The following is a 24,755-nucleotide window of genomic DNA, read 5'->3' as shown; positions in this document are numbered from 1 at the left end:
CTGACCCCCAAACCCAGGCTGTGTCTGTGCAGATCTGAGTCCTGTGCTCTCTGTCCCATTTCTTGGCTCCGGTGTCCATCCTGTGCTGGGCCGCCTCGATAACTGCGGGTGAGAAATGGCCCTGAGAGATCCGGCGGCTTGCTGGGATCCTGGTTTGGGGCACAGCAGAAGGATTTAATGCACAGCCCCTTCCCAGGGTGGGAGCGGGACGCCGTGCTCGTAGCGAGGATAATCTGGGTGCCAGGGTTCAGAGATATCCTTGGATCCTCCCCCTGACCTATACCTCAGCTCTGCTGGCCCAAAATAAGGCAGAGGGGGTTTTGGGGAGCGCAGAGGAGAGGGAGCTTTTGGGAGCTGTCCCCCCGCATCGCCACCGCTCTCCCCGTTCGTTCCGGGCGAGCGGTGATTTACGGCCAGCTCCCGGTGCCCAGGCAGGGGGGTGAGGCGTGGGTGTGTTGGTGTGACGGGTTTTTGGCGTGACTTGGCCACCCCTGGCATCGCCCACGCTGCCGCTGCCACCGCCGCCAGCTCCACCGAGGCCGGCTGGGGCGGGCACGCCGCGCTAATGGCAGCGGGCAGGAGCCGCCCGCGGGCACTGCTGGTTAAGGAGTGATTAATTGCTCACCAAACACCCACTGCTGGGTGTTGTGCAACGCCTGCCACCCCCGGGGAGCCCCGAGCGGGGAGCAGAGGCTGTAGGGGTAGAGGGCTGGGAGGTGGGGGGGGATATGGGGTGCAGCGACCCAGCACCCGCCCCGGCACTGCTGCGCCCGCACGCAGGGTGGTGATGCTGGGGGTCTGGATGGGGCTCCCCAGTGCTCCCAGTCATGGAGGAGCACTGGGAGGGGCTGGGTGATGCCCCAGGGCCTGCCCCAGCTGTGTGTCCCCCAGGCTGTGCCCTGGCTGGAGCAGGTCCCTGTGGGGTGGATTTTGGGTGCCCCCCACCCCGCACCCAGCTGTAAGGGGCCGGTGCTCCCTGGGGGACCCCAGAGCCTCGCGGGGAGGTGGAGGGGAGGGCGGGGAGGGAAGGGGCTGGGGACAGGGACGTGGAGGGAGAGCACCGGGGGCGGGAGGGGACCTGCCTCCTCTGCCATCCCTATAAAGAGGAGGGACCTGGAGCGGGATTGCACCTGTGGGACTCCAGCTCCAGCAGGAGAGCGGGGCCGGGGCTGCACCTCGCTGCTCTCGCCGCTCCCTTCCAGCTTCCCGGTGCTCCAGCAGCATGGGGACCAGGGGATGGACGCTTCCAGCCTTCGTGGGATGCTGCCTATGGGTTCTGCATGGTATGTCCCGTATCCTGCTACCCCAGTCCTTGCAAATCCCCGGCGCAATTTGCCCCAGGGGGGATGGCTGAGATGTTTTTTTCTTTTTTTCCTTCTGGCTTCATTGGAAACTTTTCCTAGGATGAGTGCTTGCAGTCCTTTGCAACCAAAAAACTGGGGAAGTGTTTTAGGGGACAGGCACGGCCCCACAAGGCTGGTTGCAGCCAGGTCCCCCCGCAGCAAGGACACCAAAGGCAGGCACCGGGGGTGCACCAGGGCTGCTCCACCTCGCCCACAGCCCAGCTCCGTGCTAAGGCTCCTCTTGCACGAGCATCCCCGCTCGGCCGCTGCAGGGTGCACGACATTTCCTGCTCCCCGTGCAAGAATTCAGATAAAAGGTGGATTTGTTAGGGTGCAGAGTGCCAAAATAACCCGACCTGGGTGACTCACTGTTTTCCCCGAGCCGAGAAGGGAAGCGGCTCATCTCCTCCGGCCGATAGGGGAAGGGGGGATTTCTGCAAACACCTTCACTTATCAGGCGAAGACGGGAGCAGGGCAGGAAGGGGAAGGGGAGGAAGCAGCCCGGAGGAAGGGGAGGCGGGGGGGGACCCCAGGACTGGGGCAGGAGGCTGGGTCATTGCGGTGGCACGCAGCTCTCGGCACGCCACCGAGCCTGGGAGCCACCTCTGCTGCTGGGGGGCCGGTGGCCTCGTGGGGGGAACCTGCTGAACAGGGGCAACGGGGCTGGGAGCGGGCTGAACGCCCAGTCTCACCCGCAGGGTGCTGATTAGGGCTCCCCTAATTGCAGCCGCCCGGAGCCAAGTGTCAGCAGATCCTCCAGGCTGCAGCTCCATCCCCGCAGCGGTTGCGCCCCGGTCCTAAAAATAGGGCTGGGTGGGACACGTCGCCACCACGCTGGTGCCTGCCCCGACGGGCGGCTGCTGGGCTCCTCCTGCAGCTTTTGGGGCTGGGGAGAGGGTCCTGGGGTTGGGGGGTCTCCATCCAGTTCCTGCAGATAAGGGCCTGGGTGGGGGGCAGGTTTTTGGGGGCTGCGGTGGGCCAGGAGCCCTCTGCAGCCAGCAAACGTTTCACCAAACCGTGCCAGAGAGCTCTGCCAAAGAGCTTTGGGTAAAACGTATTTAAATGTCTCTCAGACACCCCAAAAGATTAAAAAACGCAAAGCTGCGCCCAGGGGCGTCTCTGCAGCGAGGCAGAGAGCGACAAGGGCTGCCCTAAGACGGCAGAGCTCGGTCCCACGCCACGAAGGGGCAAAATAAAGGCGGAAAATTCCCCTTTGTGCAGCCACACGGGTACCTGCAGCCCCCTGCCTGCTTTGTGTCACCCCCTGCCCCGCTGTCCCACCGCCCCCTGTGCTCCCACCCCAGCAGCAGGGGGCTGCTGGCCCCGTCTCCCCCATTAACACCCTGCCCTGTGCTCCCTGCAGGGCTCGGGGCCGCCGTCGCCGTCCCGCTGAGCACGGAGGGGCCGCTTGGTGCCCACACGGCTTCTCCCACCACGGCGCAGAGCGAGGCACGGGGCGCCCCGACGCCGGGCACCGCGGGGACGAGCAGCGCCGTGGCTGATACTGAGACAACCCAGAGCATCCTCGCGGGACGCCCGGCCAGCCCGGCCTTCCCCTCCGGGGCTGAGGCAGATTTGGAGACCGCGACCAGCGCTCCGGCTGCGGGGAGCGACGCTGAGGCTGGGCCGAGCCCTGGTGCAGCCACGCAGGCTCCCAGCGGAGAGCCCCAGGCGGTGACGGACGTGGCCACGGCCCTTAATGCGTCCCAGGGAAACCAGACAGTTTCGGCTGCTGCCTTGGTTTTCACCCCCCAGCCTGCCTTCACCCCCAGCTCAGAGCTTGGCGCGTTGGGGACCACTCCTGCTGCGCCCCCCAGGGCCACCCCTGTGTTTGCAGACACAAGCAAGGACGTCCTCGCGTCGGTGACAAGGGAAGGAGCGGACTTGGAGCCCACAGATAATGCCACATCCCTCCCCACCACCCTGCCACCAGCAGCTGCAGGGGCAGAGCCAACAACCGGCAGCCCCCCGGGTCCCCGTGTCACCGCGCTGCTGAGCCAAGGGCTGGCCACAGCCACTGGGGCTGCGGAGGAAGGTGTCACCCTGCCTGGGGACAGCCACGGTGAAGGCAGTGCCCCCTCCTCCATCCCCAGCCCTGAAGCCGAGGGGCTGCTCACAACACAGCGGGACGAGGTGCTGAGTGGGACCGTGGGTGTCACCGCGGGGCCAGCAGCTCCGGGCTCTGGCGCTGCAGGAGATGCGGTGGATGGTGCTGTTGGCACAACTGATTCATCCCATCTGGCTCCAGGGAATGGGACAGGGTCGGGAGCAGCAGAAAACCCAGGGCAGGCCTCCATCCTCGCTGGACAGGCAGGGCTGAGCCCGGCCACCTCTCCAGGACCGGCTGGTGGTGGGGATGGAGATGTGCTGGGAGCCCCAGCGGTGTCACCGGCCAGCCCCGGCTCACCTGGGGAGCGAGGGGACACGGCCACCTCGCTGCTGGCCTCCAGGGCCCCCACGGATGTGCAGAGTGACACGGATGCCACAGCCCCATCCATCGCCCTGCCCCTGCCCACGGGGGCTGCGGGTCCGGCTGAGCCTTCCCTGCAGCCTGCCCCATGGCAGAGCCCCACAGGAGAAGAGCAACCGCAGCACGACGCCGCTTTGCTGTCCCCCACAGACACCCCCAGCGCCCTCGGGGCTGCTTTCCCACCCCCAGGGGCTGTAGCCAGTGATGGGGCAGAGACAACAGCGAACCCCGACCTCGGTGCTGCCCCAGGAGTGCCCGTCTCGCCGTCCCTTGTGGGGTCACAGCCATGGGGGACGGCAGCCGGCGCTCCCGAGGGAGCTGATGGAGCTGGCACCGGCTTCAATTCAGTTCTGGATGCTGCCAGCCCGGCTTCTTCTGCACCCGATGGCCTGGCAGGGCCTGCTCAGGGGGACACGGTGGACACGGCACAGGCAGGGGACGCAGGGGATGGCAGTCCTTACGCAGACACCCAGGGTGACACCAGCTCTACGTCCAGCAGCACTCAGCAGGGCCCCGCTGACACCGCAGAGCTGCCGGCAGCCCCAGCAGGAGCCCTGCCCAGCACCGAGCTGTCCCCTGCTGCAGCTCCTGGGGATGGAGCAGGAGCAGCCCCAGCACCAGAAGTGTCCCCACCTGGTGCCACGGCTCCTGGCTATGGGGGGCTGGAGCCCGGCCTCTTGGGGGCTGAAGGACCGGGACCCCTGCCCAACCAAGCCCCTGGAGCTCCTGGTGCTGCTTTCCCACCTCCTGTTGCTGAATCTGGAGCTGTGTTTGGGACCAGCAATGGGGCAGAGACATCAGCAAACCCCGACCTCAGTGCTGCCCAAGGAGCCCCCATATCCCCATTCCTTGTGGGGTCACAGCCGTGGGGGATGGCAGCTGGTGCTCCTGCAGGAGCAGCTCTCCCTGGGGTTGAAGGACCAGGATCTGGCTTCAGTTCAGCGCAGGATGTCCCTGGCTCAGCATCGTATGGACCCGTGGGACCCCCATCGCCCACCCTCGGGGTCCAGCCCGGCGCAGCCCTGGGGGTGCCGGGAGCAGAGGGGCAGGCGCTGGGAGGCAGTGGGACTGGGTCGGAGCCATCCCTGAGCTCCTCTGGTGGTGCTGGGGTGGCTTCTGGGACAGATCTGCTGCCTGGTGCCGTGTCCCTGCCTGGTCCTGCCTCTCCCAGTGACACACTTCCAGTATCTTCCACTTTGGAGAACGGGGGAGCAGCAGCCCCTGGCCCTGACCGCCTGTCCCAGGGCTCTCCGTACGGCGGAACTGGCCCAGAGCTCGCCACGGCGCAGGGAACCGAGAGCGCAGGGGATACGGCAGAGGCAGCAAACCCAGAGGGCACAAATCCCTACACGGACACCAGCTCTACGTCCAGCAGCACTCAGCAGGGTCCCGCTGACACCGCAGAGCTGCCGGCAGCCCCAGCAGGAGCCCTGCCCAGCACCGAGCTGTCCCCTGCTGCAGCTCCTGGGGATGGAGCAGGAGCAGCCCCAGCACCAGAAGTGTCCCCACCTGATGCCACGGCTCCTGGCTATGGGGGGCTGGAGCCCAGCCTCTTGGGGGCTGAAGGACCGGGACCCCTGCCCAACCAAGCCCCTGGAGCTCCTGGTGCTGCTTTCCCACCTCCTGTTGCTGAATCTGGAGCCGTGTTTGGGACCAGCGATGGGGCAGAGATGGCAGCAAACCCTGACCTCGGTGCTGCCCAAGGAGCCCCCATATCCCCATTCCTTGTGGGGTCACAGCCGTGGGGGATGGCAGCTGGTGCTCCTGCAGGAGCAGCTCTCCCTGGGGTTGAAGGACCAGGATCTGGCTTCAGTTCAGCGCCGGATGTCCCTGGCTCAGCATCGTATGGACCCGTGGGACCCCCATCGCCCACCCTCGGGGTCCAGCCCGGCGCAGCCCTGGGGGTGTCAGGAGCAGAGGGGCAGGCACTGGGAGGCAGTGGGATGGGGTCAGAGCCATCCCTGAGCTCCTCTGGTGGTGCTGGGGTGGATTCTGGGACAGATCTGCTGCCTGGTGCCGTGTCCCTACCCGGTCCTGCCTCTCCCGGTGACACGCTCACAGCTCCATCAGTTTTGGATACACCCAGCCCAGGTGCCCTGGGAGGAGCAGGAGCTGCCCCTGGTGCTGTGCAGCCTGCCCTGGGTGCTGGACCCGGCACCCAACCTGCTGCAGGACAAAGTGGGGGCGAAGGGGCTGGCGCTGGTGCTGGGGAGTCCCTGGGGGTGTCCCAGGACCTGGATGGAGCAGCTGGAGCCTCTGGTGGAGGAACAGGAGCTGTGCTGCACTCTGCATCTCCCTCCTCATCTCCCGAGGGATCTTCTTCAGCTGGGACAAGCGGTGGAGCTGCCGAGGGAGCAGGAGGTCCTGGAGCTGGTGTAGGACCGAGCCCAGGCTTGGAGGCTGCTGGCCCCCAAGGCAACGAGGAGACCCCCGTGCCTGCCCCCGGCACCCAGAGCGGTGCCGACCTCGGGCTTTCGGATGCGAACCTGAGCCAAACCAACGTGGTGCAGCTGGCTGGGGGAGAAACGGGAGCCTCGGCCCCCGGGGCACCTTCCCCCGGTGCCAGCGGGGCAGACGGGGCAGGGGCCATCATCCAGATCACATCGGGGGTGCTGGCCCCCTCCGTCCTGTCCTCTCCCCGGGAGGGGCAGCCCCTGGTCCCGGTGGCCCCGGATGCCTCTGCTGGGGGCACGGGGGGGAGCTCAGCACCAGCACCCAACGGGGGCCCCCCCTCTGCCTCTGGCACCCCAAGTGGGAGCAGCCCCTCGGCACCGGGCTCCCCACTGCCTGTGGCGGGTGCTGGGAGCGCTCTGCCAGGGTCCCCCGAATACGAAATGGCCTCAGGGATGCTGGCACCTTTGGGAGAAGAGTCCCCACGTACCCCTGCGCCCCCCAACGCTGCCCCTGCTCTGCCTTCGGCCTCAGAGGGAGAGGATGCAGCAGAGGGGGTGGCTGCTCGCCCCCCACCAGTTTCCTCTCCAGTTTCTGGAAATGAGGGGGGCGCGGGGACACGGGGAGAGCTGGGGGCTGCCGCGGGGGGGGCTGCCCCCTTCCTGCCTCCTCTCCAGCCTGGGGGCCCCGGGGTCCCCCCCAGACCCGTGGTGGCTGAAGGCAGAGGGGACACCGATGGCCCCGTGCTGGGGAAACCACGTCCTGGTGTGGCTGTAGGATCAGGGGGAGCTGGGGGGTCTCTCTCTGTCCTTCCTCCTGCTGGCCCCGCTGCTGGCAGCCCCCTGCCCAACATTTTGGGGTCGGGACCTGCCGGGGGTTCATCACCCCCAGCCCTGCGCCCCTCCTTGGGCAGCGCCACCCCTGCAAACAGGGTCCCTGCTGCTGGAGGGGCGAGCGTCCCCGCACGCATCCCAGGCCAGGGGGGAGCCCAAAGGGGGTCTGCCCCCACCACCCTGCGTCCAACCGTGTCCTGCAGCCCGTCCCCAGCACCTCCCAGCCCTGGGGGCAAGAAGGGGCTGCCGGGGCCGGGGACAAACACGAGGGCTGCTCTCGCTGCCCGTGCATCATCCTCCAAGCTTCCAGCTCCTCCACGATCAGCAGCGGCTGCCCCGGTGCCTCCACCCGGCCCCACAGGTAGGCGATGCACCGGGTAGGGCAGGGAGAGGGGTGGGAGAGGGACCCTAAGAGGAAAAGTGACGTGCAGGGTGTCCCGGTGTCCCCTGTCCTCCTGCTGCCCAGCCTGGGTCTCTGAATGCAAAATTGTTTCGGACATTTGTGTTGGTTTTGCTATAACCATTTTTGTTTTGTTTTGTTTTGTTTTTCTTTGTTTTGTTTGTTTGTTTTCCTGTTTTAGTCGCAGCCGTGTCCCTCTATGGCTACGGACCAAGGGAAAACGACCGCGAGTACGTGGAGAGGAGGGTGGACTTCAACTCTCCACTTTTCAAGCCCGAGACTGGGTTCCCGTTTGGGAAAACCCTCCGGGACTCTCTCTACGTGAGTCTGCATTGCCCTGACTTGCTGTGGGGTGGGCGGCCATCCCCCAAAAACCTGGGGGAGACACCAGGAGCTGGGGCCTGGCTTGGGATTCGTGCAGGCAGGGTTTTGCGGGGTCCATTTGCAGCAGGAGGTGACTTCGTGGCCCCTTCATCTCCTCCCCTGTGCTCAGTTTACAGACAACGGGCAGATCATCTTCCCACCCTCCGACAGCAGCATCCCCACATACCCCAACCCTCCTCCCAGGGGGTTCAATGGCCACGAGGAGGTGCCCATGATCGCCGTCTTCTGGGACAACGCCGACTTCTCCAGGGGCACCGGCACCACCTTTTACCAGGTGGGTGAAGCCATCCCCGTGCGTGACCTCGTTAAGCACTTTTCGGTGATCCATCTTTGAGGATACCCCTTGGGATGGGTGATCGAAGGGTTTGGCGGGTGGCATTTCAATTTTCTGTGCTTTGCTGGGAGACCAACGAGGTTTGCGCACCCCAAACCCGCAGGAGTTCCTCACCCTGAATTCGGAGAAGCCGCCCTTCATCCGCGACGTGGAGGCGAAGGTCCGGCGGTACCTGAGGTCCTCCTACTCCGCAGCCTGGACCCTGAAAATCACCTGGGACAGGGCACCCGCCTACGGCACACGGGGTGACAGCCGGAGGGTAAGGGGCTGCCGGGGCTCGGGGGTGGCCGGGTGCTAAAGGTGAGAGCTGCACCCATGGCTGCCTGGACAGAAGGAGCTGTTTTTGCCAAAAATATCCCTCCTGAAGCCGCCCAGCCTCCGTTTGGCATGTCAGGAAGCCAGCCCCTCTCTCCGCCACCACCTGCAGCGACCCACACCCCGTTTTAAATTTAGCTTTAAACTCATCAGCTTTGCTCGGTTTCTTACCCTCCCGCCGTGCTTCTCCCCAGACGAACACGTTCCAGGCCGTCCTCACCACCGATGGCTTCAGGTCCTACGTGCTGCTCCTGTACCAGGACGGGGGCATGCGGTGGGATTACAGCCAGCTGCCGGCTGCCAACGTGCTCATCGGGTACACCAGGTACTGCTCGTGGTGTCACAGCACGGGGATGGGGTGATCCGAGCTGGGAAGGGCGATGCCTGACTCTCCCCTCTTCCCTCTGCGCAGTGGGGATGGCTCCTACCACAATGATGACCTGACTCAGGGACCCCCGGCTGCCAAATATCGCCCTGACCAGTTCAGGGGATACAACACAGGTAGGGGCACGGCCCGGGGGAGATCTGTGCAGGGATGGGGGCATCCCCAGGCAGGGGGTGGAATCCAGGTGGTGGCGCAGCAAGGCTCTCCATGAGTTGGCCATCAGTGGGGTTTTGCCCTGATTTTGCACATAAAACGCCTCCCCTGGGCACCAGGGCTCCAGGAACCATGAGGCTGAGCCTGAAACACCCTTGGCACATCAATTTTCGGCTCCATGGCTGTGTCCTGGGGATTTCTTCTTTGTCAAATGTTGCTCCCCTCATTTTCCTGGTGTTGGGGGACTGCTGCGCATGGGGTCCCGGGGCTGGGGGCATCCCCATCACATCTCCTGCCTTCCTTCCTTCTCAGATCTCCGCGGGCTGTGGCTGTACAAGCTGGAGAGCCGCGTGGGCCTCAACTACCGCCTGAAGTGCCTGGCGTGGACAGGGCGGCAGCAGGAGCCGCGGATGTGGAGCCAGGACCTGCCCGCCTGCCCCTGCTCCCTGCAGCAAGGGCAGCAGGACCCGCGCTTCAAGAGCAGCCGGGGAGGCAAGTGGCACCGCCGTGCCCAGTGTGTCCCCTGCGGGGTGGCTGTGTGTCCCCCCCTGGGTGTCCCCTCTTGGGGGAGACCCCGCCATCCCCTTTTGGGCCCCCTGCAGCGCCCAAAAGCTGACGGCAGCCCCGTTTCAGGCTGGTGGTCTGCCCGCGTGTCCATGCTGCACTCCGCCTCTCCCAACCGGTACGGGGCCGGCGTGCGCTGCCTGTACGACAGCCGGGGGCAGCTCGTGGAGGGGCGGCAGGAGAGGTACTGGAGGTCCTCCAGACAGGTGTCCCCGTTCCGTGGTAAGCACAGCCGGCCTCGGCCTCCCTGAGCTGCCAACCAAGGCGTGGGTGGGCTGGAAACATCCCTGTGCCAAGCTGCACGGCACCAACTGGAGCCCGTAAATCATTTTAACCCCCGTGCCAGCCTGTCTGCATTCTGGGGCTGAACGGGGCTGTGCTGCGGCGAGCGCCCTGCTTGCTCGCAGCCGGTTGCCCCCACTCTTCTCCCCTTCTGATTTCTTTAATCCTTGCCCCCAGACCAGGAGCTGAAGCTGTATGACTGGTGCTGCAACCAGGCGGCAAGCGCCCGCCTCTGCGCCCGCTACAGTGAGAAGAGGCCGAGGATCGGCTGTGACGGGTACCAGGCACTTGGCACAGGTGGGTTCCCAGCCCCTGTGTGCAGGCACGGTGCCACCTCTGTGCCAAATTGGGGGGGGACATCCCAGCCACCCCCAGTTAATGCAACAAAAGCCTTGGGCAGGTCAGATGGGGAGGGTCAGCAGCACCCAGGGGCTCCGTGCAGCACCCAGGGGTGCTGTGCAGCACCCAGTCCCTCCCCGAGGCAGGCACCTGGGGGTGGCAGCCCCACAGAGGCAGTGGCTGCGGGTGGGATCTTACCCATGGTCTTTCTTGCAATCCTCAGCAGATTCCTCGGAAGACATCGACTCAGATGAACAGACAGGTGAGCGGGCTCAGGGGGCTCCTCTCCGCCGGCCGCGTCCCCAGGAGGCAGAAATCCCCCTGGGGGGGTCGCTGCTCTCCCCAGACCCTCAGGGAGGAGATGGCCGAGCTCTCACCGCTTCTTTGCAGATGAGGAGGACGAGTAACTAAAGGGATGCACATCCACAACGCGCTCTGGACCACAGCTGATCCTCCGAGTCCTTCACTCCTGATCATACCCAGCAAACCCGCGTGTCCCCCTGCGTGTCCCCACTCCCCCCGGTGATGATCACCCCGTTCCAGTGGTTCCCTTCACCGTAGAAGTTCCCCTTTTCCCCCCAACTCTGCCACCTCCTCGCCGGTGGCAGGGGGACAGGCAGTGCCACCGTGTCCCTTGTCCCTGCTCCCCTGCCTGGGGCTGGCAGGGCGAGGGCTGCTGGTGGAGGGGTTCGTGTCGCCTTGCTTGGGGCCACCCCCACGGTCAGAAACATTGGGAGAAAAATAATAATTTGTGAGTGTGAGAGAGCATCTGCACTTCTTCTGAAACCACAAGTAGTCCTCGTCAAACCTAGTCTCTTCAATAAAGTGTGGGAGGGTCTGAGTATCACTGTGGTGTCTGTTGGAGGGGTGGGAGGAGGACGGGGGCAGGCTTGGAGCAGGGACCAGGGCCTGACCGGTGCCATCTGAGCCGTGAGAGGCAATCTGGGGGAGGTGTTGGATGGGGTGCACACACCACGCAGCAGCGTGCTGTCATTTCACGTTTATTCTGTTCATAACGGGTCATGATCCCCGGGTCCAGCCGCGCTGTGCAGGGCACACCACACAGACTCACCCGCGGGTGACCCCAGTCGCTTCTGCAGGTCCCGAGCAGGAGGCGAGACCCTTATTTTGCTGACCCAAGCATCCCCCCCTTTAGCACAGACACCTCCCACAGCCCCCAGATGCGATGCTCCATGCCCAGCGGGCACGTGCCCGGAGCCCCCCATCCGATGCTGCCCCTGCCCTGGGTGGGCACGGAGCCGGGACCCCCAGGAGCGGCCACGTCTCGGTGCTGGAGGGGCTGCAGGGAGGCTACGGCTGCAGGGCAGGCTGGCTTGGAGCCCTGACCTGGGGTCTCTTGATCCTTATCTGCAAAGAAGGGACGGGACAAGAGGTGCTGGTTTTGCTACGAGTCCCCCAGTAGTGCAGCCCCCGCTGTCCCTGATGCCCCAGGACTGGGCACCGCAGGGCAGCTCCGATGGACTCTGAGCCCCGGGACAAGGACATCGGTGCCCGGCCAGGCCAGCGCCACCCCACGCAGGGGACAATAACCCCGGGCAGACCTGGACGGATGGGTCGATGGCCTGGAGCCGTGGTTCCCAAAGCCTTCCCGAGCCGTGGGAGCGGGTGCTCTCTGCTCTCTCTGCTGCCTTCATCAGGGCTGGGGTGAGGAAGAGGAGCAGAGCTGGGGGACACCGGGGGGCGCGGAGCCACCCCAGTGACCCAGCACGTGCCCGAGCTGGGGTACGGGTGCTGCACAAAGCAGGGGCTGGGTTGGGCTGCAGGGTGTGCTCACAGGAGAACGGCCGAGGCCTCCAGAAGGTGTCCTTGGTCCTAGGAGAGGGGCACAGAATGGGGACAACGGGTCAGGGGAGCTGGGAGAGCCCCTGCCTTGTCCCAGGCCCTGGTGTGGGGAGCAGTGACTGACCATGGGGTAGACAGGGCTATGGGATGGGGATTTAAGGGAAAAAAGCCCCTGTTACTGCACACACCCCATTTCTTGCCCTGCCCCAAGTATAGGTGACCACACTTCCCTGCCCAGCTCTTTCCAGGGGAGCATGAGTTTTGGTGGAGAACATTTGGATGGCATTCAAATTTGAGTCAAATGGAAAGCCCTTCTGTAACCGAGCACTGGGTGGGATGAGGAAGAAATGCAAATAATTTCTGACACGGAGGGGGGGAAAGGAAGCTGAAGTCACCCCGCTGATGCTGTTATACCAGGTACCTGCAGCAGGGTGCCTTCCCCCAGCACCCTTTGCCATTTTTTGGGAGGGATTTTCCATTTTTTCATCCTGGCAAACCTCTCCTTGAATCCCAGCCTCCATTCCCTGCTGCTCTCACACCCCACAGCACCCATCCCGTGCGGGTCCAGCCCCCGCTGCCCCTCGCCCCTCGCTCACCCCCAGGGCTCCCGGTGCCGGCGGCAGAGGCGCAAGGCGAGGCAGGCGGCGGCGAGCAGGAGGCAGAGCAGAGCCAGGGCCCCCAGCAGGATGCTGAGGAAGGCGGCGAGGCTGACAGCGAGCTGCTCACACCGTGCACCAGCCGGGGAGAAGATGGAGAAGGGGGTGCAGCTGTGGAAGGGATGGAGCCAAAGTTTGGCTGTGGGGAGAGGTGGCCACATGGGGTGGCCTCCACCGCGGTGTCACTGCTGCCTACCTGCACGTGGGGCCCTCGGGCAGGTGCTGGCACTGGCCACCATGCTGGCAGTAGCCCTTCTTGCAAGGGGAGATGCAGAGGAAGCCAGTGGTCCCCACGTAGTCCAGCTGGTAGCCTTCGTAGCCGTACAGAGCGCAGGAGAAGTAGTGCCTCAGCTCCGCCACCGTCACTGGTGAGAGATGGCGCGGGGTTAGCCCATAATTTGGGGTGTCCCTGGCTTTTGGGACACCATCCCCAAGTCCTCCCTTGGATAGGAATCACCACCAAGCCTCTTCCACCCCCCAGACCCTGGGGCACGCCAGGTGGCAGGGGATGGACCACGGGGACACCACGGTGCCGGGGGCACTCACACTTCACCACGTCAGTGACGTTGTCCAGGTGCAGGTGCTCGAAGAGGAGGTCTGTGCCCGCGTCCCGCCGTCCTCGCTGCTCGTTGAAGGCGCTGGCGATGGCCCCCAGCAGCTCCTCGTTCAGGAACTGGATCACGGAGCCGCTGCTGCCGTAGGCAAACTCGGCCACCACGGCGAAGGCGAAGCCAGCAGCTGCCCTGCGGTATTTTCAAAGATTTAGAAATCTGGGGGCTGGAAAAACAGATTCCTGGATGGTCCAGGGGGAGAAATGCCCTTTGTACCCCAACTCTTGCCTCGTCTGCTCGACACTCACATGCGGGTGATGTTGGTGTTGCCCTGGAAAGCCTTCACCTCCAGGGAGCCCAGGATGGCCGAGACCTGTGCCGAGGGGTGTGTGGGGGTGAGCAGAGGGCTGCAGGCACCGTGCCCCAGCCCCGAGGGCTGCTCGGCCTCGTTCCTGCCTTGGGGACCAGCGGGGAGCACACGGGAAGGAGCTGCTGGATCCCTGGGGATGCCACGGGAGGGGATGCATGGGGTGCAGGAGGCACGGGCACCCCACGCTGCAGCATCCCCCCGTCCCTGAGCCACCGTGACACCCCGTCCCCTGCCAGCTACGTACGGAGGCGTTGACTTCCCCAGCTGTGGTGTTTTGCAGCGCCCTGACCTGCAGCCTCACGCTCCTCCGGGGCAGATCTGCAGGGAAAAACCACCACGGTGCCTTTTGTGCCCCAGGGCTGGCCGAGCTGGGACGGGGCACGGGGCACAGGCACCCACCTGGGCTGGCCGGGGGCTGAAAATCCCCCCCTGCCACCAGGCAGCGCTGGTCGGTGAAGGCCGGGGGACACAGGCAGGTGGGCGCACAGGAGGAGGGGTGCAGGTGACAGCGACCCCCGTTGCTGCAGAAGTCCTCAGGGCAGGAATGGGACCTGCAGGCTGTGCCACAGCCCGGCCCCTCGCCTGTGGGATGGAGCAGGGTGACACGGGGACACTGGTCTGTGCCCACACGGCTCAGGGGCAGGCACTGGTCAAAGTGCACTGCTCCATCCTCGCTGCTCCCACGCTGTGAGCCTTTCTTCTCTTCCCCTCCTCCCCCCATTTTTTTTTTTTTAAGTCTTCTATATAAATTCAGGTCCTTGGGGAAAAGCCCTGCACCCTCCCAGAGTCTTTTGCCCTTGAGACAGCTCAGCCTGCTGCATCATAACAGGAGCAAACACCACCAAAAATGTCTGAAAACAGGACCTGATTATAACCCCACAAACCTTCACATGTGCCTGCAAGCTTTGATGGGATGAGTTTTCTCAAAGAAAAAAAAATTGCACTGAAAAAAATATTTTCCTAGCATATTAATGATACTTCAGGACCCTGGGCTGGAGCATCTCGATCTCTCCTGACGCCGAGGACTGCAGGTTGGCAGGGGCTGGGTACTGAGACCAGGGAGGGGACAGGGACGAGGACCACATCTCTGCCCAGCCGAGCCTCAGCACCAGGCACCCTGAGCTGCTCGCCCTGGCAGATTTTGGGGCTGAGATCCCAAATCACACCCCAGGTTGCCATGACTCACCCTCCGCACCATCCGGGCAGGAGCAGGTGTAGCTGCCCATGGTGTTGGTGCAGGTGCCGTTCCCCGGACACGCCATCCCCTGCGCGCACTCATCGATATCTGCGGGCACAACGCAGCGTGGCACCGGGCGAAGCCTTTTGGCACCCCGTTCCTTCCCAAAGCCAGCCCTCATCACCTGAGCAGTGCCTCCCATCGCCCGTCAGGCCGGGCGGGCAGGGGCCGCAGCCGGTGAGCGGGTCGCAGCCCACCCCGGGGAAGCACCCTTGGGCGCAGGGGTCCGGTGGGTGCTGGCAGAAGGGACCCGAGAAGCCGTCCTCACACCTGCAGGCTGCCAGCTGCCAAGGGGACGGGGACACCGGCTTAGGGGACACGAGGATGGATGGACAGAGAGGGTGGCCGCGGCACACGGCGCTGCCCCGAGGCGGTACCTGCAGCGAGGAGCTGTTGACGGTGGCCGTGTCGTTGTAGTCGCACTCGCGGCTCGTGCGGCAGCTGCAGAGGGTGAAGCTGAGCTGGAGCAGGGCGGTGAGGTGCTGGGAGCCCACGGCCTGCAGGGTGATGCTGAGCGGGGCCGTCCCGCGGGGCTCCCACGTCAGGGTGCCATTCTCTGCGGGGGCCGGAGGGGGACATGCGGTGAGGGTCACGTCCCTGTCCTTCCGGAGGGGTTCTCCCCAAAGCCTGGTGTCTGTGGGGTGCCCGTCCTGCCCTGGCTGCCCGCTGTCCCCATCCCTACCCGAAATGTTGAGCTCTGGGGAGATGTGGGGGACAAAGAGCGCGCCCGGCCCCTCGGCTCGGTACTGCCTCGTCACCCGCTGCGTCCTGAAGGCTGTGAGCGACGGGTCGCCAATGATGACGGGAGGGAAGGTGTCTGAGGAAACAGCAGCCCGGTGTGCTCACCACGTGGCCTTGGCATCCCTCGGCTCTGCAGCCCTCCTGGCCAGGAGGGGACAGACCCCAGGCAGGTGTAGATGTGACCACCCGCCAAAAATCCCCCCCCAGATGGCAAAAAAAGCCTGGAGAGCAGCCAGACAGGCAACGCAACTCAAGACCTTGGTGGCATCTCTCCTGCTGGTGGCATCTCCCAGGCGTGGAGAAAAATCCAAGACCTTGGAGGCATCTCTCTCGCCTCACATGGAGCAAGGGGACCCAGGGAGCCGCTATCCAACCCGTGCCCTCGTGGAGGTGAGGACCTGCTCCACTTACTGAGCGCCGTCTTCTTCTCCTGGAAGTCCTCCACGAGGTTCTGGGTGGCCAGGCCCAGGGTCACGTCCCCGGTGCTCAGTGTGTCGTAGATGCACTCCTTGCTGCCGTGGCACCGCGAGGCTGCCTGCTGGTACTGGCTTTCCTTCTCCTGCCGCAGCCGAGACAAGAAGATGGGGGTGAAGTTCTTCTCCGGTGCGGCCAGGGGCTGGGCGAACAGGCTGTGCTCTCCAACAGCCCCTACAAGAGAGCACAACTGGGTAGGGCCTTTGGTTTTTAGCTTTTTCCTCTTCAGGGATGGTTTACACGGAGCAAAGAAGAGACCAAAGGGTTCCCTGGCACCAGTCTTGCCCAGACAAGTGTCCAAATCTCTCCAGCCAAAGCGTGGCCAGAAGGTGCTGGAGCACGGGGATGGCCAGGGTGGATCCCCAGCCCGGCCTTACAGGTCATCCCGTAGCTGAAGATCTCCTCCTCGCTGCTGTTCACAGGGATGTTGGTCCCGTTCGGCATCTGGAAGTCATCTGCAGGGTTGTTGTCCCACACACCTGTGGGGGCACCACCGCAGGATTGGGGTCCCCTCTCTGGTGCCGCTCGGGGACACCCAGAACCACGCTCCCACAGCCTCTTCCACCCGCCTTGGGGTGGGAAGGGGACCTTGCACCCTGGCCCTGCGGCCGTGTTGGAGGAGAAACGAGGCTGCTGTGGCCCAGCTGGTGGTGCCCTCACCCAGGAGGCCCTTGGTGGTGTTGCGGTACCGATCCGGCAGGCTGCACACCACGCTGAGGAGCCCGGCGCTGGCTGAGATGGAGACGGAGACGGTGCCATCAAAGGTGGCCGTGATGGAGGAGGAGTTGACCAGCAGCACCCCAGGGCTGTAGTGCACCTCGGCACCCACATCTGCAAGGGGAGAGGAACACAAGGGGAGAGCCCACGTGAGCCTGGGTCTGAAATGATGCCTCTGAATTCGGGGAGGGGAGGTCTCCCCATCCTCCCTGGCCAGGTTCCTGAGGGATGGGGACACCCCTCAACCCCCCCAGACACGCTGAATGTTTAACGCCACGTCCCGCTCACCTTGGGAGTAGGCAAACTGGATGGTTTGGTTGTTCAGGAGGACTTGGATGTCACCCTGGCTCCCCAAAGCCCACTCAACCTGCAAGTGGCAATGGATGTCCCCATCAGCCCCTCCGCTCCTCCCTCCCCACCTCCTGCTGGCGACGTGATGTTACACCCCGTCCTTCTCCAGCCCCAGCAGAGATGTTCAGCCCGGGGCCGTGCTGGCACGCTCATCACCCCAGGAAACAAAATATAATGCAGCTGGGGTGGTGGTGTGGGTGAAGACGGAGAGCTGCCCCCGCTGCCACCATCCCTGGGCACATCCAGGCTGCCACCACTGCTTGGTTGACCCTCGCAACGTGGAGAGCTGTGGTGGTGGCTCCAGGCTCTCTCCTGCTGCTCAGGGGCTCCTTCTGGTGACGCTGGGGGATGTTATGTACTGAAACGAGCGCGGGGAGCAGTTCTGCAAAGCAAGGAAGGGCACACACAGGCACCACCACATCCAAAGGAGAACGGTGGATGTGGTGCAGAGAGAGGGCTGGAGCAGCCCACGTCCCTGCAGGGCTCCAGGCCCACGCTGGACAGCTTGCCAGAGGTGTCAGAGCCGTGCCTCATTATTCTGAGCCCAACTCACTGCCCTCAGCACCTTGCTGGGCTGACGGGAGGTGGCAGGATGCTCCTCTGGTCCTGAGCACTTGTAGGTACATGCAGAAACAACACCCAAACTGTCCCGTTAGATGCTCAGACCAATTCCCAGGTTGCTCCTACTCACTGTGGTGGTGGTGCTGGAGATGTACTGGGCAGCGAAGGCCACGAAGTTGGTGGCCTGGGCTGTGCCAGTCCGGGCCGTGCGCCCTTGCAGCACGAAGCTGCTCCGGGCATCGCCGGCCAGCAGCAGGACAAAGTCCCCGAGGCCATTGAAGGTGTAGCTGAGGCCATCCAGGGTGGTGATGTGGGGGTCCCCGAAGGCACTGGCTGGGGTGCGAAGGAGATGGAGATATTTTGGGGGTAGGAAGGGAAGCGAATGCTGCCGTCATCGCATGGAGGAGGGCAGATCAGAGCGCGCAGCAGTCTCCATCAGGCATCTCCAGCCCAGCACGGAGGAGAGGGACCCCGGGGACTCACCGGGGGTGGGTGGCAGGTATCCCTCGCAGCCGGTCCTCGGTCTCTTCTCGGCAAACCTGCTGCAGAACCGGGGCTTCCCCACGCGCTGGCAGCACCACTCGAACGCCTCCAGCTCCTCGTCTGCGGGAGGATGGAGGATGGGTGCTGGGGGTGCGGGGACCCCGCTGTGCCCCTGTGCACACGGGGGGACCCCACGGGTGTTTTAGGGAGCACTGTGCCCTCTTACCAGCCGTGGCACGGGTGGGAGGCCTCCAGGCTCGCTCCTGCCAGCCCTCCAGCAAGCTCGTGCCTCGGTACACACACCGCACCCCAGCTCCTGCCCGGCTGGGGGACGCGGTGCGCAGCACCCTCACGGTGCTGTCTGCTGGGTCTGAGACATCCCGGGGGGTGGCAGCCACCCCGGCTGCGGGAGGGGGCTCAGCCCCACGCTCAGCACCTCTGCTGCGGCGGTAGCGGGGGTCCAGCTCGGCCTGGGGCCGCGAGCAGGGGCAGGGTGGCAGCTCCGTGCTCCAGGTGTTTGGGGCAGGCTGTGCCTCCAGCCACGCCAGGCAGCGCAGCCGGTAATTCACCCGGCCGTGGCTGTCCAGCCGGTACAGCCACAGCCCCCGCACGTCTGGGGGGACGACAGGAGAACAACACCCCCATTGGAGCCGCAGAGACCACCAAAAACCCCACAGGGGGGTCCTGGTGCCATCCGTCCCCCCACCAGCCCCTGACTGAAGGTGCCGTACCGGTGCCAGGGCTGCGGTGCTGGTCGGGTCGGTACCTCACTGCTGGTGGCTGCTGAGTCAGCTCGTTGTTTCGGGCATACCCATCACCGCTGCGTAAAGAGAGCGGGTTTGGGGTTAGGATTGGGTTGAGGTCTCCCTCCCACCCCCCTATCACCACTGGCTGCCCAGCGGGGTGATGGCTTGGCACAGAGCGCCCGGCGGGGTTTCAGGCTGGAGGGCTCCGTGGGTTTTTCCTGCCAGTTTGCAGAGAGAGGGGTTAAAAGGGATGGGGTTGGGCGAGGTGGGAGCTGGGCTCTCCTGGGGAGGAGATGCCTTGATGGCCCCAGCACGGTGGAGGAATATGGGGTGTCCCAAAATGCAGGGCACCTGGAGAAGCCGATCAGCACGTTCCCGGCTGCCAGCCCGGCGTTGTCCCACCGCATGGCACCGTCCTGGTACAGCAGCAGGGCGAAGGACTGGTTCCCGTCGGTGGAGAGGACAGCCTGGTACGTGCTGGTCTGCAGGAACCCACACGTCAGCACCCCACAGCCTCCCTCCCCTCTCCCCGAAGCGCACACCGAGGATGCAGCAGGATTGAAATGTAAAAATACACCGTGCCCTGGTGTGGGGCTGGGAGAAACCAAGGCGAGACCCCAAATACCCATCCAGCTGGGCTCTGCCGTGCCCCATCCATCGCTGGTGGCTGTCCCCTTCGTCACCTGGGCATCGTCCTGCTGGGACGGGTACGCCGGAGCCTTCTCCCACGTCACCTTCAGGGTCCATCTCGCCGTGTATGGGATTTTCAGGTATTTCTCAATTTTTGCCTCCACGTCACGGACGAGGGGGTCTCGGGTAGAGCCGAGGGTGAGGTATTCCTGATTTTCACAAGGGGGGCTCGGTGGGTGAGGGCTGACGGGGGCACTGGGATCTCCGGGTGCAGGTCCCCGGTGGCCCTGACCTGGTACCAGGTGGTGCCGATGCCCCACGAGAAGTCTGCATCCTCCCAAAAAACAGCCACCATCGGCAGCGCCTCGTGGCCACTGAACCCCTGGGTAGGTGGGTTGGGGTTGGAAGGGACGACGTTGTCCGTGGGTGGGAAAATGATTTGCCCGTTGTCTGTAAACTGACCAAAATCACCCATTAGGTGCTGGAACCCGGCTCCCCAAGAGGTTCCCATTGTCCTGGGGGGGGATTTTAATCCCTACTCTGCCCACATGCAAGCAGAAAATGTCTATTTTAAGCTGGGAAAAAATAACATTCGGATTAAATTAGGTTTCTGTTCCATTTTTGTATCTCTGCGTGTCGTGTTTTTTTTTTTCCTTATTATTATTATTTTTTCCTATGGAGCTGTACATCCCTGACACGCTCTGCGGCCGCAGGAACTCACGTAGAGGGAGTCACGCAGCGCCTTCCCGAAGGGGAACCCGATCTCCGGCTTGAACAAGGGGGAATTGAAATCCACCGCCCGCTGGACGCACTCCCTGTCACCTCCCTCCGTGCCGAACGGGTACAGGGACACCGCCGGGCCTGGGGCGGGCAGGAGATTAATGGAGAAGGTTAGAAACGAGCCACTTCTGCCCCGGCTTTCTCGCAGCCAAGACAAGCACGCCCTCGTGCCCCGGGATGCGATTTTGGGAATGATGGATGATTTTAGGAATGAGGGACGCGGGGCGAGCCCCTCCAGGGAGCCTTTCCCCGTGGGTGCCCCCGCCCGCCCTGATGCTGTCACGATTTTTAACCCAATTTGGTCTTGGGTGACTCAAGCAGGGCTCGCATCTGGAGGAAATGAGCCACTTCGGTGACTCCTCCAATTTTGGGCTGGAATGCCGTGATTAACGAGCCCGGCGCGCTGTGCCCGGCACGTCCTAAGGCACGGGGGGGAGAGGGTGGGGGGGTCTGTGCCTGCGGGTGCTTAACCCTACAAACCCCGCTTGCTTTCTGGGTGGGATTGGGGCAAAATGTGAGCGGGTACTTTGGTGAATTCGCTCACTTCTGCTGTAAAGGTTAAGGGGAAAAAAAAAAGCCCGAAAAGGAGGAGGGGTGGGATGGGGAAGGGGTGCAGGGTTTGGCTCCTGCAGTGGTGAGGGGGGAGCTGGGGATGCACAGACGGGGCTGAGCCCCCCCCCAAGGGCTTTGGGGCTCTTCCTGCTGTCACCATGGTGCTGTGCCAACCCGCAGCCCCCTCCTCTTCATCGCCCTAAGGAGGAAGAAAATTGACTTACCGAGCCCGTGGCTGGGCTGGGGCTCCGGCACGGGGTGTCCGTGGCTGGAAGTGGTGTGAGCAGGATTCCTCGGCGTGGTGGCCGGTCCCCTCTGTGTCCCCAAGGCAGGAGCTGTGCCACTGGGGCTGGTGGCTGCTGGCGGGGTCCCTCCGGCCATGCTGGGCACGGCAGCAAACGCAGGGCTGGCATCGTGGCTCGTCACCCTGCCCGGGCTGGTGGGGACATTGTGGGTGACAGAAGGGGACCGGGTGCTGCTGGTGGCCTCGGTGGGGGTCCCAGGGGTGCCACGGGGGCTGTATGGGGCAGAGGTGCTGCTGGAGGCAGAGGAGCTGGGTGCTGTGACCGTGCTGGGGCTGGCAGTGGTTATTCCTGCTGCCAGACTGGTGGCACTGGTGCTGGGTGTCACAGAGGATGCCACCACCACCACAGTGGTGTCCCCAAGCACAGGAGGGGACATGCTCACATCTGGCTCCACCGTGCTGTGGCCGAGGACAGGAGATGGTGCCGTGACCAGCTCCGGAGCTGTGGGTGACACCGTCCCTGCCCCTGCCACAGGGTTTTGGCTGCCCGGTGCATAGGGTGACACTGGGGTGGCCCTGATGGTGCCTGGCTCAGCACCCCCAGCCACAGGGGTGGGCAGAGTGGGGGGCAGCCCCACGGCCCCGTCCCCCGAGGTGCCCAGGGATGTGTCCGTGCCCACTGCCGGCTGAGCAGCGCTGCTGGCTCTGGGGGAGGCTGACACTGATGGAGTTGTCCCCACGGAGGTGTTCCCGCTGCGGGGTGTAGCTGTGGGGGCATCCCCAGCAGGGCTTTCATATGGGGTCGATCCTGGTGCTGCCTGCGTGGTGCTGCCGTCTCCTGCTGCCTGGGACCTGTCCCTTGCGCCCTCGGTGGCCGTGTTTTGGGCAGGCTGAGTGGTTACAGGTGGGGGATCCTGGCTGCCAGCCGTGGTGCCAAGGGGCACGGCTGTGCCCGGAGCTGGGCTGGGGGCTGCTGAGGCTGACGGGGCCGAGAAACTGCCCTGGGAGGGCAGGAGGGGAAAGCTGGTCGGTGGCTCGGTTTTGGGGACGTCGCTCCCCGGGGTGGATGGCTCTGGTGATGGCACGGTGGTGACAATTCCATGGCTGGGAGCTGTCCCTGATGGGTCGGTCCCCACTGCTCGCCCAGCGGTGCTGCCATCGAGGCGGGCAGTGGGGGCACCCAGCGCTGGCATCAGGGTGGCTGGGGACATTGGGGACGTCCCCAATGCCACCTCCGGGGGGCTGCTGGATGGGGACACCCCCTCTGCCATCCCCGCGGTGGCACTGCTGTCCTGCGGGATGCCTGCCCGTGGTACCCCAGGGGTGCTGAGTGTCCTGGGCACCCCTGAAGCAGCTGGGGTGGCAGTGGAGCTGCCATCCCATGCCATGGTGGTAGTGTCGCTGCTGGTTGGCGATGCTGTCCCCAGCTCTGCTGCACTAATTGGAGTTTTGCTAACGAGGGCAGCTGGCTGGGTCCCGGTGCCATACTCCTGGAGGGAAGGCGTCGTCTTTGCTCCATCCACGAGGGACAGGGACGTGGCCACGCTGGGGCTGGCCGGAGGGGATCTGTCCCCATCCACCTGTGCCGTGGGGATCCTGGGGACTGGAGAGGAGAGCCCAGGGGAGAGGCCACCCCCAGGGAGTGACACAGCAGGGGCCATGCTGGGGACCTGCCCCGTGTCCCTTGGTGTGGCCTCGGTGTGCAGGGCAGCAGTGGCCACCAGCTCAGCCTTTCCTGGGGTTGGAAGTGGCACGGTGGGGACGTGCTCTGTGTTGGTGACATCCAGTGCCGTGGCTGGTGGTCCTGGGGCCCGTGTGGTGGCACGGGGACGGGTGGCAGGGTTGGATCCGAGCAGCCCAGCTCCAGCAGTGCCGGGGTCTGGTGTCCCTGGCTCCGCAGCCTCGCTGACACCAGCGGTGGCAGGAGAAAAGGTGCTCGCTGCTGAGGATGCTCCCGGGGGGGCTGCAGGTGGTGGGGTCCTGGATCCTTCTGTGGCTGTGTGGAGGGGACCCCCGGTGGCTGCTGGAGCAGTGGGGTCAGTGACAGGGCCACCCAGGGCTGCTGGTGGCTCCACGAAGTGGGTTGTGTCCCCAGGGGAGGCCGGCGAGACGCTGGCTGCTGTGGCAGGAGGAGAGGTGGCCGTGTCCAGCTCCGGGGTGGCCTTCTGGGACAGGAGCACGGTGGTTGCGTGTGGCTCAGCGGGGCTCTCGCTGATAGCAGGGGGCGATGTCCCCGTGCTGTGTGCAGCAGGAGACGGCACCGTGCTCCACGCTGTCCCCAGCGTCCCCTCTGCTGTGACAGCGCCGTAGGGCTGCGCCAACTCACGGGCATCGCTCGCTTCAGTTGTGGCTGAGAAAGATGCTTTTGTCCCCAGCTCTGGTTGAGCAGCAAGGACAAGTGGCGCTGGTGGGGACAAACCTCCGCCTGGTGCTGGGACGTGACCTGTAAGTGCCATAGGAACAGTCCCTTGCTCTACAGGGACAGTTGTTCCTGGTGTTGGCTCTCCAACGATGTTCTCCAGCCCCCTGGACACCTCCAGAGTTTGCTCGGGAGCAGTGCTGCTGCCTGATGGCACTGTTTTGCCCGTCCCCTTCTCAGTGGGGACAGGTGGAGCTGGGGACAACGTGGCTGTGTTTGGCCCAGCAGCGCTGAGAGCCACCGTGTGCCCTGCTGGCATGGGGGACAGCAGCTGAGGGGTGGCAGGAGCTGGAGGGACACTGGGCGGGTGGCCACCAGGGTTTGGGGAGGAAAACCCAGCCCCTGCCTGGGGAATATCCCGCGCTGCCAACCCCCCAGAGAGAGCTGCTGTGCTGCTGGGCTCCTCCTGCTCCTTGCTGGGGCTCGTGGGGACCTGTCCTGCTGCCACCACGTCACTTGCGAGGAGGGACGGGGCGCTCCTCCCTGCGCCCAGAGGCGTGCGCGTTGTGCTCCGCAGCGCCGGGACGAGCTCCCCGGCAGGCAGGGACCCGCTCCGAGTGGTGTTACCTGACCTGTCCCCAGGGACAGAGGGCTGCTCCGGGGGGCTGGCCGCGCTGCTGGGGGACACCTGGCACATGCCCAGCCTGGCCACGGTGGGTGACACGTCCGGAGGCAGCTCGGCGCTATCAGCCCCGCGGGAGATGCTGCCCGGCTCTGCTCCTGCTGCCCCTGGCAGGGTGTGCAGGTGAGTGAGGGCAGGACGGGCGAGCCAGCTCTGTGCAGCATCGTGGTTCCCATCCCTCCTCCCCACCGTGCCCGGCTGCTTCAAGAAGGTGTCCCCGTGCCACCAAGAGCTGCCCCAGCACCGCGGACGGAGAGCGAGGCGGACACGGGGTGCTCGCGCCTTCCCCTTGTGCAAATCCCCGCCTGATCCACAAGCCAACGGAGCGTTACACCAGCACTGCACACCTGGGAACCAGGGTCAGTTTTGGGACTGCTGGGTGCCACCGTTCGTGGCTCCAACGAGCTGACCCCACAGCCTGTCCCGCAGCCCCGTTGTGGACACGCCGAGCGGCCGGCACCGTCACAGCCATCACCCGTAACCCCGATGGGATCGGCCACCCCAGCACTTACCCAGCAGCACCCAGAGCCCCCAGCTCCAGAGCGGCCACTGGCACCCCATGGCGTGGCAGCAGCAGGATCCCGGTGTCCCTGGCACCTCCCGTGGCTCCTGGTGTCCGTGGGGA

General features: G+C 64.8%; 2 protein-coding genes across 3 annotated transcripts; one reads left to right on the top strand and one right to left on the bottom strand.

Moving 5' to 3' along the window:
• Positions 1–1,125: 1,125 nt before the first annotated feature.
• On the top strand, positions 1,126–11,035 carry LOC309881159 (uncharacterized protein). Its single transcript, XM_082766792.1, has 12 exons — positions 1,126–1,283; positions 2,707–7,398; positions 7,619–7,758; positions 7,931–8,095; positions 8,259–8,414; positions 8,665–8,795; positions 8,883–8,971; positions 9,321–9,500; positions 9,642–9,794; positions 10,032–10,151; positions 10,417–10,455; positions 10,584–11,035. The coding sequence occupies exons 1-12, from the start codon at positions 1,223–1,225 to the stop codon at positions 10,598–10,600; spliced, it is 5,943 nt and encodes a 1,980-aa protein (XP_082622918.1). The 5' UTR covers positions 1,126–1,222; the 3' UTR covers positions 10,601–11,035.
• A 152-nt stretch (positions 11,036–11,187) lies between these two features.
• MUC4 (mucin 4, cell surface associated) lies at positions 11,188–24,755 on the bottom strand. 2 transcript variants are annotated; one of them, XM_082766790.1, is made up of 27 exons: positions 24,643–24,755; positions 21,070–24,237; positions 20,235–20,374; positions 19,806–19,970; positions 19,567–19,722; positions 19,235–19,365; positions 18,869–18,957; positions 18,364–18,750; positions 18,138–18,257; positions 17,785–17,987; positions 17,031–17,109; positions 16,686–16,856; positions 16,403–16,504; positions 15,963–16,199; positions 15,493–15,627; positions 15,188–15,366; positions 14,935–15,094; positions 14,760–14,858; positions 13,973–14,155; positions 13,818–13,891; positions 13,512–13,576; positions 13,199–13,395; positions 12,849–13,017; positions 12,593–12,763; positions 11,989–12,026; positions 11,756–11,853; positions 11,188–11,561 (listed from the first exon to the last, which is right to left on the bottom strand). In XM_082766790.1, exons 1-27 carry the CDS (start codon positions 24,689–24,691, stop codon positions 11,505–11,507), a joined length of 6,822 nt encoding a protein of 2,273 aa, XP_082622916.1. In that variant the 5' UTR covers positions 24,692–24,755; the 3' UTR covers positions 11,188–11,504. The 2 variants fall into 2 exon arrangements, with proteins under 2 accessions (XP_082622916.1, XP_082622917.1); XM_082766791.1 differs by lacking the exon at positions 15,493–15,627.

This window comes from Aythya marila, assembly GCF_965140915.1.
Source record: "Aythya marila genome assembly, chromosome: 9".
Lineage (NCBI taxonomy): Eukaryota > Metazoa > Chordata > Aves > Anseriformes > Anatidae > Aythya > Aythya marila.
The sequence above is the reverse complement of the archived record's forward strand: the minus strand, read 5'-3'. Positions and strand labels throughout refer to the sequence as shown.

Coding starts and splice junctions, on each gene's coding strand:
- LOC309881159 (XM_082766792.1), top strand. CDS start 1,223: ATGGGGACCAGGGGATGGACGCTTCCAGCCTTCGTGGGATGCTGCCTA. Junction 8,415..8,664: donor CACGGGGTGACAGCCGGAGG/GTAAGGGGCTGC, acceptor GCTTCTCCCCAG/ACGAACACGTTCCAGGCCGT. Junction 8,796..8,882: donor GTGCTCATCGGGTACACCAG/GTACTGCTCGTG, acceptor CCCTCTGCGCAG/TGGGGATGGCTCCTACCACA.
- MUC4 (XM_082766790.1), bottom strand. CDS start 24,691: ATGGGGTGCCAGTGGCCGCTCTGGAGCTGGGGGCTCTGGGTGCTGCTG. Junction 18,751..18,868: donor GCACCGCAGCCCTGGCACCG/GTACGGCACCTT, acceptor TCGTCCCCCCAG/ACGTGCGGGGGCTGTGGCTG. Junction 11,562..11,755: donor CCATCGACCCATCCGTCCAG/GTCTGCCCGGGG, acceptor CCTTCTTTGCAG/ATAAGGATCAAGAGACCCCA.